Source organism: Macaca fascicularis, chromosome 9 (genome assembly GCF_037993035.2).
Source record: "Macaca fascicularis isolate 582-1 chromosome 9, T2T-MFA8v1.1".
In the NCBI taxonomy this organism is placed as follows: Eukaryota; Metazoa; Chordata; class Mammalia; order Primates; family Cercopithecidae; genus Macaca; species Macaca fascicularis.
Window position 1 is genome coordinate 123,239,629 of NC_088383.1, and position 12,788 is coordinate 123,252,416.

The 12,788-nt window shown below is 41.1% G+C and overlaps 1 protein-coding gene across 2 annotated transcripts in view; it reads left to right on the plus strand.

The window, feature by feature from the left end:
- Window positions 1-12,788, plus strand: part of TDRD1 (tudor domain containing 1) — a 52,327-nt gene that overhangs the window by 17,699 nt on the left and 21,840 nt on the right. For both annotated transcript variants that reach the window (XM_074002773.1, XM_015456715.4), the window contains exons 4-11: window positions 1,922-2,066; window positions 4,162-4,267; window positions 5,314-5,377; window positions 6,151-6,255; window positions 6,486-6,665; window positions 7,132-7,275; window positions 7,763-7,934; window positions 9,281-9,367. In XM_074002773.1, coding sequence (XP_073858874.1) covers window positions 1,922-2,066; window positions 4,162-4,267; window positions 5,314-5,377; window positions 6,151-6,255; window positions 6,486-6,665; window positions 7,132-7,275; window positions 7,763-7,934; window positions 9,281-9,367 — 1,003 coding nt within the window. The remainder of the gene's footprint in view (window positions 1-1,921; window positions 2,067-4,161; window positions 4,268-5,313; window positions 5,378-6,150; window positions 6,256-6,485; window positions 6,666-7,131; window positions 7,276-7,762; window positions 7,935-9,280; window positions 9,368-12,788) is intronic.

The following is a 12,788-nucleotide window of genomic DNA, read 5'->3' on the forward strand; positions in this document are numbered from 1 at the left end:
ATTTTCATTCTGTTGTTCAGATCAGGAGTTTCTGTGGTTCTGTCTTCAAGTTCACTGATTGTTACCTCTTTTCCCTCCATTATGCTAGTGAGCCTGCTATTGTGTTTTTTATTTTGGTTATACTTTTCAGTTTTAAAATACCCATTTGGTTCTTTATATCTTTTATTTATTTAGGGAGACTCCGTATTCATTTGTTTCAAGCCTATTCGTAATTGCTTGTTAACGTATTGATGACTGCTTTAAAATCTTTATAGATAAATGAATGTTTTTGTCATGTTGATGTTGGGTGCTTGATTTTTTTTTTTTCCGGCATTCATTTGTGATCTTCCTGATTCTTGGTGCAGTGAGTTATTGTCTATTGAATTCTATTGAAACTGGGATATCTTGGGTATTATGAGACTTTTTTTTTTTTTTTTTTGATTCAGAATCTTGCTCTGTTGCCCAGGCTGGAGTACAGTGGCGTGATCTCAGCTCACTGCAACCTCCACCTCCTGGGTTCAAGCGATCATCGTGCCTCAGCTTCCTGAGTAGCTGGGATTATGGGCATGTGCCACCATGCCTGTCTGATTTTTGTATTTTTAGTAGCAATGGGGTTTCGCCATATTGGCCAGGCTGATCTCGAACTCATGGCCTGATCTGAAATCATCTGCACACCTCATCCTCCCAAAGTGCTGGGATTACAGGCGTGACCTACCACACCCAGCCTCTATCTTATTTAAACTTCCTGTCTTAGCTGGCTTCCTCCGACACTGCTCTGGCTGCTGGTTTGTTACTGCCAGGTTGGGGGTATATGTCCAGGTTCCCTACTCAGCCTCTGATATTCAACTGGGGAGCTCTTTCTTTTGGGTGAGGATGGGAGTTCCAGCTTCACAGGAGGCCTCAACTGATTGCTTTCTGGCTGACAGTGGTGAGTACCTCATTACAGCTCCCCATTTGGTCTCTAGTGACACGCGTGGAGAGAGGGCCGACTGATAGAGAGGGTGTTAGGAGGGATTAGTTTGTATTGAATTGTGGTGGAAAGTCCGGACTCTCCACTAGGCCTTTTCTGACACCACGTTGATGGGGATGGGGGCACCTCATTGCTGCCAGGTGGAAATCCAGGTTTACCATGTGGTCTCCATAGGCAGGGATGTCATCCTTCCACTTCAGGGATGAAGTGCTGACACCCTATTCTGTTGGCCTTCTCTGATACCATACTTGTGAGCAGGTTGGGGCACCTCACTGTAGCCTTGTGAGGGTGGAAATCTTGGCCCCACACTCTCCCTCTGTGGGTGGGAGTGGGGCCACAGTTTTGTCTGTGGTGTTTGGAGTAGAGCAGTTAACGTTAAGTTTTCTGTCTTTCTGGTCTGCCTTTTTTTCTAGTCCTTTGGCTAGACAGAGCAGGTTTCTAAATTTTTTTTTTTTTTTTTTAATGATGAGGGTCTCACTATGTTGGCCAGGCTGGAGTGCAGTGGCCATTCACAGGCACTATCGTAGCTTGCTACAGCCTTGAGCTCCTGGGCTCCAGTGTTCCTCCCGCCTCAGCCTCGGAAGTAGCCGGGACTGCAGGTGCCTGCCACCACACCCAGCTCGAGAGTACAGCTTTTCTTGTTGGAGTTTTTATCATCTCTGCCTTCCGGTGTTTCTGGGTTGCTGGCTTCTCCAGCACCCAGTCTGGTATATATGAGGCAAAAAGAAAACCCAGACACCTTACTGCCATGTCGCTCTTTGGGTCTCCAGGTTGCCAGTCAGCCCACCTCCTCCTCTCCCACTTTCAGAGTCACCTTATGTTTGTTTTATATATAAGTTCAGGGTTTTAGTTTACCTTAATAGAAGGAATAAGGAAAAGTACATCTACTTGATCTTATCTAGTCCCAAATCTAGTATTTAAATGGAAAAGTTATTGCCAAATTCTAACATTGCTCTTTTCTATTCTTAATAGAAGCCCGGAAATAATGTACGTCCTGCAAAATCAAAAAAACTAAACAAGTTGGTCGAGAATTCCTTGTCCATAAATAATCCAGGGCTCTTCACCTCCTTAGGACCTCCTCTTCGGTCCACAACTTGTCATCGATGTGGCCTGTTTGGTAAGCATATTGTTCTTAGGTGTCTGAATTCTTCTACATATTTGAAAATCATTTTTATTGTGGCAGATGATAAACATTAAGTGTAGTTAGAGCAGTGTCCCCATGCCACACACACATCTCAGCCTCAGCCACCGTCAGCATCCTGCCGTTCCTCTTCACCCATCCCTTCCCATTTTTCCTGCTTCCTCAGTGTACGTTTTCCTCAGTTTTTTTAGGGGAAGCTCACATGCATTGAAATGTACAGACTTAAATCCTTGTCATAATATAGGATGTTTCTGTCTCCTCAGGAAGTTTTCTCATGTCCCATCCCGGTCCCTACTTCTGAGAAGCAACCATTGGTTTTCTAATCATGAATTAATTTTGCCTGTCATAGAATTTCACATAAGTGGAATCACACAGCATGGACTCTTTAGTATCAAGGTTGTTTCATATACAATAATACTTTTGAGGTTAATCCATGCTGTTCCACGCACCATTATTTTTTGTTTATTGCTGAATAGTGTCATTGTATGGTTATACCATGGTTGAACTGTTCTCCTATTGATGAACGTTTTGGCTGGGTCCAGCTTTTGCCTGTTAGGAATAGAGCTCTCTAAACATTTTTGTACAAGTGTTTGTGTGGACATAACGTTTTCATTTATTGTGGGTGCACAGGTAGACACAGAATGGCTGAGTCAAAGGGTGGGTGTATGTTTAACTGTATAAGAAGCTACCAAACCATTTCCAAGGTATTGTCCCATTTTCTCTTCCCCCTGGGAGGGAGTTCTGGTTGTTCCACATCCTCGTCCATGTTTGGTGTTTGTGTTTTTATAGCCCTTTTTGTGGATAAGTTGGAATTGTCATATGCCTCTTGAGTTCTAATTTTTCAATATATAAGTCTTACTTGCATGGCATTTACCAGTTTAGAGTTAAATTTGCAGTGCTCTCGTGATCAGTGATCTTGAGCAGTTTTTTCTGTTTATTACTGGCTATTCGGATATGTAACTTTTTTTTTTTTTAAGTTTCTTTTAGGGTGGAAGCATTTGAGGCCAGACTGGGTTGGTGGTTACTTCTTTGTTGTGGGGTGTTTTGTTGTTGTTTTTGTTTTTTAGATAACCTGTTTCTTTAGCATGAACACTGATAGAATTTTTTAAAAAATCCTTTATTTCAGAATCTCCCTGGGTTTTTCTAGATACGATTCTCGTTGTTTTTTGTTGGTTTTTTCATGATACGCAGCCATTTCAGTCACTGGTACAAGTCTGTTTTCACTACAGGAAAGTTTTGTTTACTTTGCTTGATCTTGCCTCACTGTAACCTCTGCCTCCTGAGTTCAAGTGATTCTCCTGCCTCAGCCTCCCAAGTACAGATGTGCACCACCACACCCGGCTTATTTTTTTATTTTTGTAGAGACGGTATTTCACCATTGTTGGCCAGGCTGGTCTCAAACTCCTGACTTCAAGTGATCCCCCCCACCTTGGTCTCCCAAAGTGCTGGGATTACAGGCATGAGCCATGGCACATTTTGCACCATTGCTTACTGCTTTTTTTTTTTTTTTTTTTTAAAAGACTAGAGTCTCGCTCTGTCACCACCCAGGCTGGAGTACAGTGGTATAATCTCAGCTCACTGCAACCTCTGCCTCCTGGGTTCAAGAGGTTCTCCTGCCTCAGCCTCCCGAATAGCTGGGATTACAGGTGCCTGCCACCGTGCCCGGCTAATTTTTGTATTTTCAGTAGAGACGGGGTTTCACCATGTTGGTCATTCTGGTCTCGAACTCCTGACCTCAAGTGATCTGCCTGCCTCGGCCTCCCAAAGTGCTGGGATTACAGGCGTGAGCCACTGCACCTGGCCGCTTGCTGCTTTTATAACATGTATTCAGAGGTCTATTTTTAGGAAACTCAGTTATGTGTCCCAGTCTGATCTCCCTTTTTTAAATCTTTGTAGGTCTTTTTTCTCTGTATTCTGAGAGTTTAAAAGTATAATCTGAATACCTATTCCTAAATAGCACAATTCTCTTCAGATAGTCTTCTTGCCATGGTTAATAGAATATTTGATCAAGTGTGGACCTTGAGAATGTCTTGATCTTCATCTGAACTATTTTGTGGGTGGTGTTCTCTAGGATCGCTGAGGTGCTCTCAGTGCAAGCAGACCTACTATTGCTCCACAGCATGTCAGAGAAGAGACTGGTCTGCACACAGCATCGTGTGCAAGCCTGTTCAGCCAAAGTAAGGATTTATGGTCTTTTTATTCATTATGGATTGTGCATAAGGTCTTTTTCTGATACAATAAGCATCCAATAGTTCAGCAGACCACAACCAAGTAGAAGTTACTTTTTATTAAGCTTTATAACAAAAGTGTACAAATCTGAAGTGAAAAGCTCTATGAACTTAATTTTCATGTGTATTATTTTACTGGGTAGTACATGTGAAGATTTGTAACCTTCAAAGAGTTTTTCTTTAATGTTTAGAGCTTTAGAATGCCTTACTTTAATCATGTACTTTCCTGGATCTTAGTAAGTTTGGAACTCTTACATGCCTCTTGAGTTGTGTTTTTATTTGTAAATATATAAATTGTACTTACATGGCATTTACCAGTTTACAAAACAGTATCACATATGACCTCAAAATTCTGTGTAAGTAATGTAGGGAATTATCTCTGGTTTTTGGGTTTTTTTTTTTTTTTTTTTTTTTTGAGACAGAGTCTTGCTCTCTCGCCCAGGCTGTAGTGCAATGTTATGATGTGGGCTCACTGCAAGCTCAGCCTCCTGGGTTCACGCCATTCTCCTGCCTCAGCCTCCCGAGTAGCTGGGACTACAGGCACCCGCCACCACGTCTGGCTAATTTTTTGTATTTTTAGTAGAGAAGGGGTTTCGCCATGTTAGCCAGGATGGTCTCGATCTCCTGACCTGGTGATCCACCCACCTCAGCCTCCCAGAGTGCTGGGATTACAGGCATGAGCCGCCACACCCAGCCAGGAATTATCCCCATTTTACAGATAAGAAAACTGAGGCTTGAAGATATTCTCTCACTCTCTCAGTCTCAGTCTCCGTCTCATTAGGTGGCTTTTGGAAGAAGCACACCTATGCACACACAGGGTGTGGACCACTGTGTAGCCAGCAGTGGGGAGTTTGACTTTACCACTGTGATTCTGGAAGAAGCTGTTTTGCTCTTTCAGGATTTTGTTCGTTGAGAATTTACCATAATTGTGATTGATAGCACCTATGTTAATTGCCTCTACACTATAAATATTGTAATCTGTTGCTTTATTGCAGTTTCCACAAACTTGAAGATAATAAATCATCTATTGAAACAAAGGATGTGGAGGTAAATAATAAGGTATGGTATACTTTGTCTTTAAATTTTGAATGACACCTCTTTATTGAATTAAGAGGATGTGAGATAAATAGTTTGGGCTTATTTCTGCATTTTATCAATATTTAAAAGTAAGTTTCCTATTTAAATATGTACACCATAGTGATACGATCAGGGGTTTTTGAAAATTACTTCATCTTTTTTTCTAAAAGGATGTGGTAGTATCTCAGCGTAAAATCATGTGGATTAAAGAGTCCCTTTTAGCCTCTGCGGGCACAGGTTTTAGCTTTATGTGCTGTACTCTAATAGGGCCTAGTTATCTAAGGAGGCTTTCTGATAGCAGTTCCTCATTTAGACAACAACATGGGCTGAATTATTTGTAATCTGAAAAACATCCGTCACGTCCAACTCATATTTATGAATAATTTTTAGCTTTCTTTAGCTGCTTCTAGCATCTACTTTAAAAAAGGTGACTTCAAGTATTCATTCTTACAGAAAGCATTAACAAGTGCAGATTTAAAATAGTAACCTCCACCACCACCACTTTCATTTTTTAAAAATAAAGTCAACCTTCTCTTCACCCGCATGGCCTTATTCTTGGGTTATCCCCAGTGCTGTGCACACTGCCTGTGGACAGTGGGTTTTAGTGACTCTTGGAGGCCTTCCCTATTTCTGTATTCTTTTATTCAAGCTGAAGAGTCAGGATATTGTGGTTGCGGTTCCGGCGTGTAGTGGCCATAGAATCATTGAAACATGTGCTTTTAAGTAACTCGCTTCTGTGGTATTTTTCAAACCAGAGTGACTGTCCACTTGGAGTTACTAAGGAAATAGCCATTTGGGCTGAGAGAATAATGTTTTCTGATTTGAGAAGTCTACAACTCAAGAAAACCATGGAAATAAAGGTATTTGTTGTTCTTCAATCTCCACAGACAGATCCAGAGAACTGTATTTATTCTCTTGTTTCCTACTTGAGTTCATGCAGTAGCTGCAAAACATATCTGATTAAACTAATAAACATTGCAAAAACTGTCTGTGATCCTGTTTGTATTTTAGTTACAAAGCTTTAAGAAATTGATGTTTCCTTTTGTGCCTTAGGAATTATTCCTCTTTTTTTTTTTTTTTTCTTTGAAAGGGTACAGTTACCGAATTCAAACACCCAGGGGACTTCTATGTGCAGTTATATTCTTCAGAAGTTTTAGAATACATGAACCAACTCTCTGCCAGCTTAAAAGAAACATATGCAAATATGCATGAAAAAGACTATATTCCTGTTAAGGGGGAAGTTTGTATTGCCAAGTACACTGTTGATCAGGTAACCCGTAATAAAATGAATTATTGAAAACGTTTGAGCTAACTTTGGTAGTATGAACTGAACACCAGAGCTTTTAATGATGCATGGCAAGGCTTAAAACCAGCCTCTGATCACTCTGATCCTCTTCAGTATCCCATGCCCTGTTCAGCTTGCTTCTTCCCTGTCTTACCCCTCTCCAACTCTGTTTACGGGTTCCTGAATTGCTGCTTGTAGCCGAATGGCTGGCTAGTCTTAGAGCTTGTGTTTTATTTGAGTAGCTGAGGCATTAGTGTGTGATAGTCTCATGGGATAGAAATAGCTTTGGAATAGTTGTGTATATTATTAATAACATGTCCTAAGTAGACAATTTTAGGGATTTCTTTGCAAGATTCTTAGAAAATTAAGTTGGCTTTTTGCATGTTCTATAGATCGATTGAGGGTTTTTAAAATCTAAGATTGTGAAATGCTGTCTATATTTCACTTTCAGACCTGGAACAGAGTGATCATACAAAACGTTGATGTGCAGCAAAAGAAGGCACATGTCTTATATATCGATTATGGAAACGAAGAAATAATTCCATTAAACAGAATTTACCACCTCAACAGGAACATTGACTTGTTTCCTCCTTGTGTGAGTCTCTTTTCCTTTCTAGATATTTAATAGTGTCCCAAAGGAGCTGTTTTCAACGTTTTGATGGGCACAGTGTTAGTTCTGTGTTATTGTACCTGTACTATGTAAATGAACACTCATTGGCTATCTTGACCTTATTTAAGTACTGCCCAAGGTGAGAAACTAACATTTTTAGGCACATCTTTTCAATTTGCTCTTCAAAATAATCATTTCTGTATTTATTATAGTATCTGAAAGTGGTCTTAATTTACTTGAAGGATAATTATTCTTTCACGAAGTTCTTAAGTTTCAAGTACCAAAAGTAAGCATTATGAATACAGTACTAGCAGAGGCTAATAATAATTATACATAAAATTGTCTGTCTGATTAGTACTTGAAGATTTGTGATAAGTTTTCAGCATGAGATACATTCTTTTATATACAAATAATTAGAAAAAATCATTTTTAAATGGCAATTTTTGTAAGTAACCTGCATAAAAATTTTCAGGCCATAAAGTGCTTTGTAGCCAATGTTATCCCAGCAGAAGGGAATTGGAGCAATGATTGTATCAAAGCTACTAAACCACTGTTAATGGAGCAGTACTGCTCCATAAAGATTGTCGACATCTTGGAAGAGGAAGTGGTTACCTTTGCTGTAGAAGTTGAGCTGCCACATTCAGGTACGATCTTTTTAAATTGAGTACTTAATAGGAAAAGTAGTTTCCACCTGTTACTCAGAAGAAACAGAAACATCAAGTGAGGCCAGGTAAACTGCCCTCTGGCGTCATTCAGATTGTGACTGAACCCATTCTTGAAATTGGCAGTTTGTCAAAGACGTGGCACAAATTCATAGAATTAGGTGGCTGGCTAGATTTAGACTTCATGTGAGCATAACTATTATCCCATTAATAGAGCCATTATAATATCACTCCTGAATGTTGGCCCCTTTGTTGAGAAAATTCCTGAAGTTCTCCGAATTCATTCGTCCTTATCAGTGCTTTTTCTTGGAGTAACCTTCACAGAACTGCCTTTGGCTAGTACACAGTAGCTAAGCTGTGGAAATGGAAATGCTTTAGAATTCTCTTCTTCCCTTCTGGCCTTTCACCTGTTTGATAAATGACTTCTCGCTGTGTGATGGGTGCCTCCCAGTTTCCAGGGTATCACCCCTCTGCTTTCAGAGATCTGGCATCATGGCTGAATTGGTAGAAAATCAACTAATCTCTTGTGAAATTAAGTAAAAAACCTGTTGTTTGCTGTGTTTCATGTTATGATCTCAGCTTTTGGATATTATTTCAGGGAACTTGAAGTTTGGGTCCATGCTGACCCTTGTTTCAACCATACTTATGTCTTAAATTTATTTCCCATGAACAGTGGTCATTCTAAGCATGTTCGTGAGATGGGAAAAGAATCTTTCGTGTTCTTCAGGATTTCAAAGTGAAACCTTTTCGTTAAAATTTCTGTCAAATAGAGGGTAGAAGACTGGTTACCAGAGGCCAGGAACGGTAGTCGAGGGCTGGGAGTAGGTGGGGATGGTTAATGGGTACAAAAAAAAAAAAAAAGTTAAAAAGACTGTATAAGACCTACTATTCAGTAGCACAATAGCGTGACTGTAGTCAATAATAATTGTACGTTTTAAAGTAACAGACTGTAATTGGATGGTTTGTAACTCAAAGGATGCTTGAGAGGATGGTCACCTCCTCCTCTGGTGTGTTTACTTCACATGGCATGCCTGTGCCAAAACATCTCATGTAACCTATGAATATGTACACCTACTGTGTACCCACAAAAATTTAAAAAATTACAGTTTAGAGAAAAAATTCTGTCAGGTGACTATGGTAATTTTGCCTCAGTTTTTCAGGCTGGGTATTACCATAGCTTGCCCATAGGAATTGAACTGGCAAAACAAGTCAGCCTATTAATAGCTATGAACGTGGGTCGTATGATTGACTTGTTTCTTCTTTATGCTTTTCCCATAATTCTTTGTATAGTTTCTCAATGGAGGCATATTTTCTTACTCACTTTTTAGGAAAACTTTTAGACCATGTGCTTATAGAAATGGGATATGGCTTGAAACCCAACGGACAAGATTCTAAGAAGGAAAATGCAGATCAAAGTGAGTATAGATTGATATTGAGCAGTATGGAAGCTTCAGTTATTGAAACCGTCTACCTATTAAACAAAGGCACAACTTTATCACTGTTAAGACTTGTTAACGATAAACATTCTATGAAAGATTTAAATATGCTGTTTTATATTTAGCATATCATTTCTAATCTCAATCTTTCCTGCCTGTTCTCCTCCTCTATTTTGCACACGAATCCGTAACATGGTAATATCAGAGATTATGATGTATTAAATATTATAACACTTTAGAGTAAGGGCTTTTTTTTTTTTTTTTTTTTTTGAGATGGAGTTTCACTCTTGTCCAGGCTGGAGTGCAATGGCATGGTCTCAGCTCACTGTAACCTCCACGTCCCTGGTTCAAGTGATTCTCCTGCCTCAGCCTCCGGAGAAGATGGGATTACAGACAGGCGCCTGCCACCACGCCCAGCTAATTTTTTGTATTTTCAGTAGAGACAGGGTTTCACCATGTTGGCCAGGCTGGTCTTGAACTCCTGACCTTAGAGCAGTTCATTGGCCTCAGCCTCCCAAAGTGCTCACTCCTTACAGGCGTGAGCCACCACGCCCTTCCAAGTTAGGGCTTTTTAGCTCACATTTTCTTAGTTTGTTTTCCTTCCTTCTTGGGCATTCCGCCAGTAATTAATAGGGCTGTAAAATTATTTTCCAGCAGGACGGTGTTTCTGATTTTTTTTTACTTCTGTAAAAACTTGTGTGTGTGGTTTATTTAGATTAACAAGAGAACCAAGAAATTCTGCTTTTAGTGTTTTATTTCCTCATTGCCTAGTCACCTGTGTTAGTATTGTCTTTTTGATCCTTTACTTTGCTCCTGTACTGATTGCTTTAGGAGTAGATATAATTCATTGCCTCTTGCTCATTCATTCAGAGGTGATTGCTAGATTGACAGTGCCATGGTTGGCCACATCCTATCACATGAGCACACTTGAATCATCCTTAAATCTGCCTCCTCCTTACCTCCCATCCTTTGCCCTATCTGATTGGTTGCCAAGTCTTTATTGATTCTTCTTCCCAAGTATCCCTTGTATATGTCTTTTTTTATTTCTCCACTACCATTTTCTTAGCTCAGGAATCCTCATCATTCATGGACAATTGAAATAATTTTCTGATGTCATAGTTTATCCTCCCTATCTCTATTCTTAGAGTACTTGCCTATGTGATATGCCTGAGACACAAATCTTGGTGGAACAGCTCTGATGAAAAGCTTTCAGTTCCTTGTCATTTGGTGGAGGAAACTAGAAGAGTTAGTGGTCTTGAGGTAGTCATGGTTGAAACCGTAAGTTCTGGTGCAATAGAGTGAGGAAGAATAATGAGGAAGAGGAAGCTGGGGCCACCTGCAACGTGGAGTGAGGAGCTGTAATGGGAAAGGTGGGGACAGAATGGGAAGAACCTTGCCAGAGCAACAGAGGGTAAATGCTTCCAGGAGGGGGAGTCATCAGTAATATCAGATGCTATGAAGGTGTCCAATGGAGGCAACAAGAAATCCACTGAGCAATATCTTCTTCACTAAGGCACTATGAAGGTACCTTCATGAAGGCTAAGACCAGTACAGACAAGCAGAAGAAATTATGTGGGATAGAGAAATTAGGTGTGATAGAGAAAGTGCAGGGTGCAACGGAAGCAGGTGGGAGGGTACCTAAGACTTGGAATGAAGCCATCTGGAAGTGATGCCACACGGAGCAGGAAATAACCAGGTGCTGCGGGTGGGGAGTATGTTGCACGAAAAGGAACATGTGTTAAGGCCTAGAGATGGGAAAAAGCATGATCAGGCCTGAGAAACTGAAAAATAAGTACGGCTAGATTTGGCCACTGTTGAAGAGGTGTATGTAGGATGGGGAAAGTATAGGTTGAGAGGTAAGCTAGAGCTGATCATTAAAGGTCGCAGGAGCTATGTTAAAGGGGTTGGACACGATTCTGAAGCCAACATAGAGAATGAAGGCTTGAGACACCTCTGTATTCAGCTTTTTGGATTCAAGTAATGTTGGTGGGTATGGGAGAATCAGATTTGGAAGTCAGAAAAGATGAGATATGGGATATTAAGAGTTCCCATTAAACCACCTTCTTAAAAATTTAGCTGTGCCTCTGCCACAGAATTAAATCAGTCCTCCTGTCCTGCCCCTTTTTGGCCTAGCCTGGCTGAAAGCCATTACAACTTGTCTCTAATGTCAGCGTACGGAGCCAGCGACATCACCATGCTTTTGTCCTCTCTCCTCCTACTGTGATCCTAAGCCCAGCTGCAGTCAGCCTGGCATTATGATTTTGCACCCTCTTGTGATATTTGTCACACTGTAGCTCCTGATTGAACATCATCTGTCTCCTACAAGATTTAGAATATCTAGATGCAAAGACTGTGACCTTTTACTTAACTACTTCTCCCCATTGCTGAGTACGGCATCTGACATACATTAGATGCTTAAGATACAATTTTTTTTTTTTTTTTTTTGAGACGGAGTCTTGCTCTGTCACCAGGCTGGAGTGCAGTGCTGGTGCACCCTCTGCCTCCTGGGTTCAAGTGATACTCCTGCTTCAGCCTCCCGAGTCGCTGGGACTAGTAGGTGGGAGGTGTGCGCCACCATGCCCAGCTAAATTTTTAGTATTTTTAGTAGAGACGATGTTTCACCATGTTGGACAGCGTAGTCTCCATCTCCTGACCTCATGATCTGCCCACCTCGGCCTCCCAAAGTGTTGGGATTACAGGCGTGAGCCATGCCTGGCCAGATACAATTTTTAAAAGCTGACACAGTGGGTCTCTTCTCTAGTTCCAGCTACTCAGGAGGCCGAGGTGGGAGGAGGGCTTGGAGACCAGGAGTTTGAGGCCCCCAGTGTGCTATGATTGTATCTGTTAATAGCCATCACACACCAGCCTGGGCAACATAGCAAGACTCTGTCTCTTAAACAATAACTCATGGAGGATCTTATGATGGACTCATGCAGCTGAAACGAACTGTCCAGATCTCCCACTCCACCTATGTACACATGAAGAAACAGAAGCTGACTGGTCCAGTGGGTTACCTTAAGCCCAGAGATGGAGAACCAGAATCTTGCCCCCTTACTCTAGTTTAGTGCTCTTTTCACCATTATGCATACTGTGCTGTGAAACAACAGGACAATTGTTCATTTTCCTTGCTATTAAGTTTTTCTCTTGTCTTCTCCCTTATTTATGTTGTGATTTCTTTTGGAAACATTTTAAGAAATGGTTTTTAGGCCGGGCGCGGTGGCTCACGCCTGTAATCCCAGCACTTTGGGAGGCCGAGGCGGGCGGATCACAAGGTCAGGAGATCGAGACCACGGTGAAACCCCGTCTCTACTAAAAATACAAAAAATTAGCCGGGCGCGGTTGTGGGCGCCTGTAGTCCCAGCTACTCGGGAGGCTGAGGCAGGAGAATGACGTGAACCCG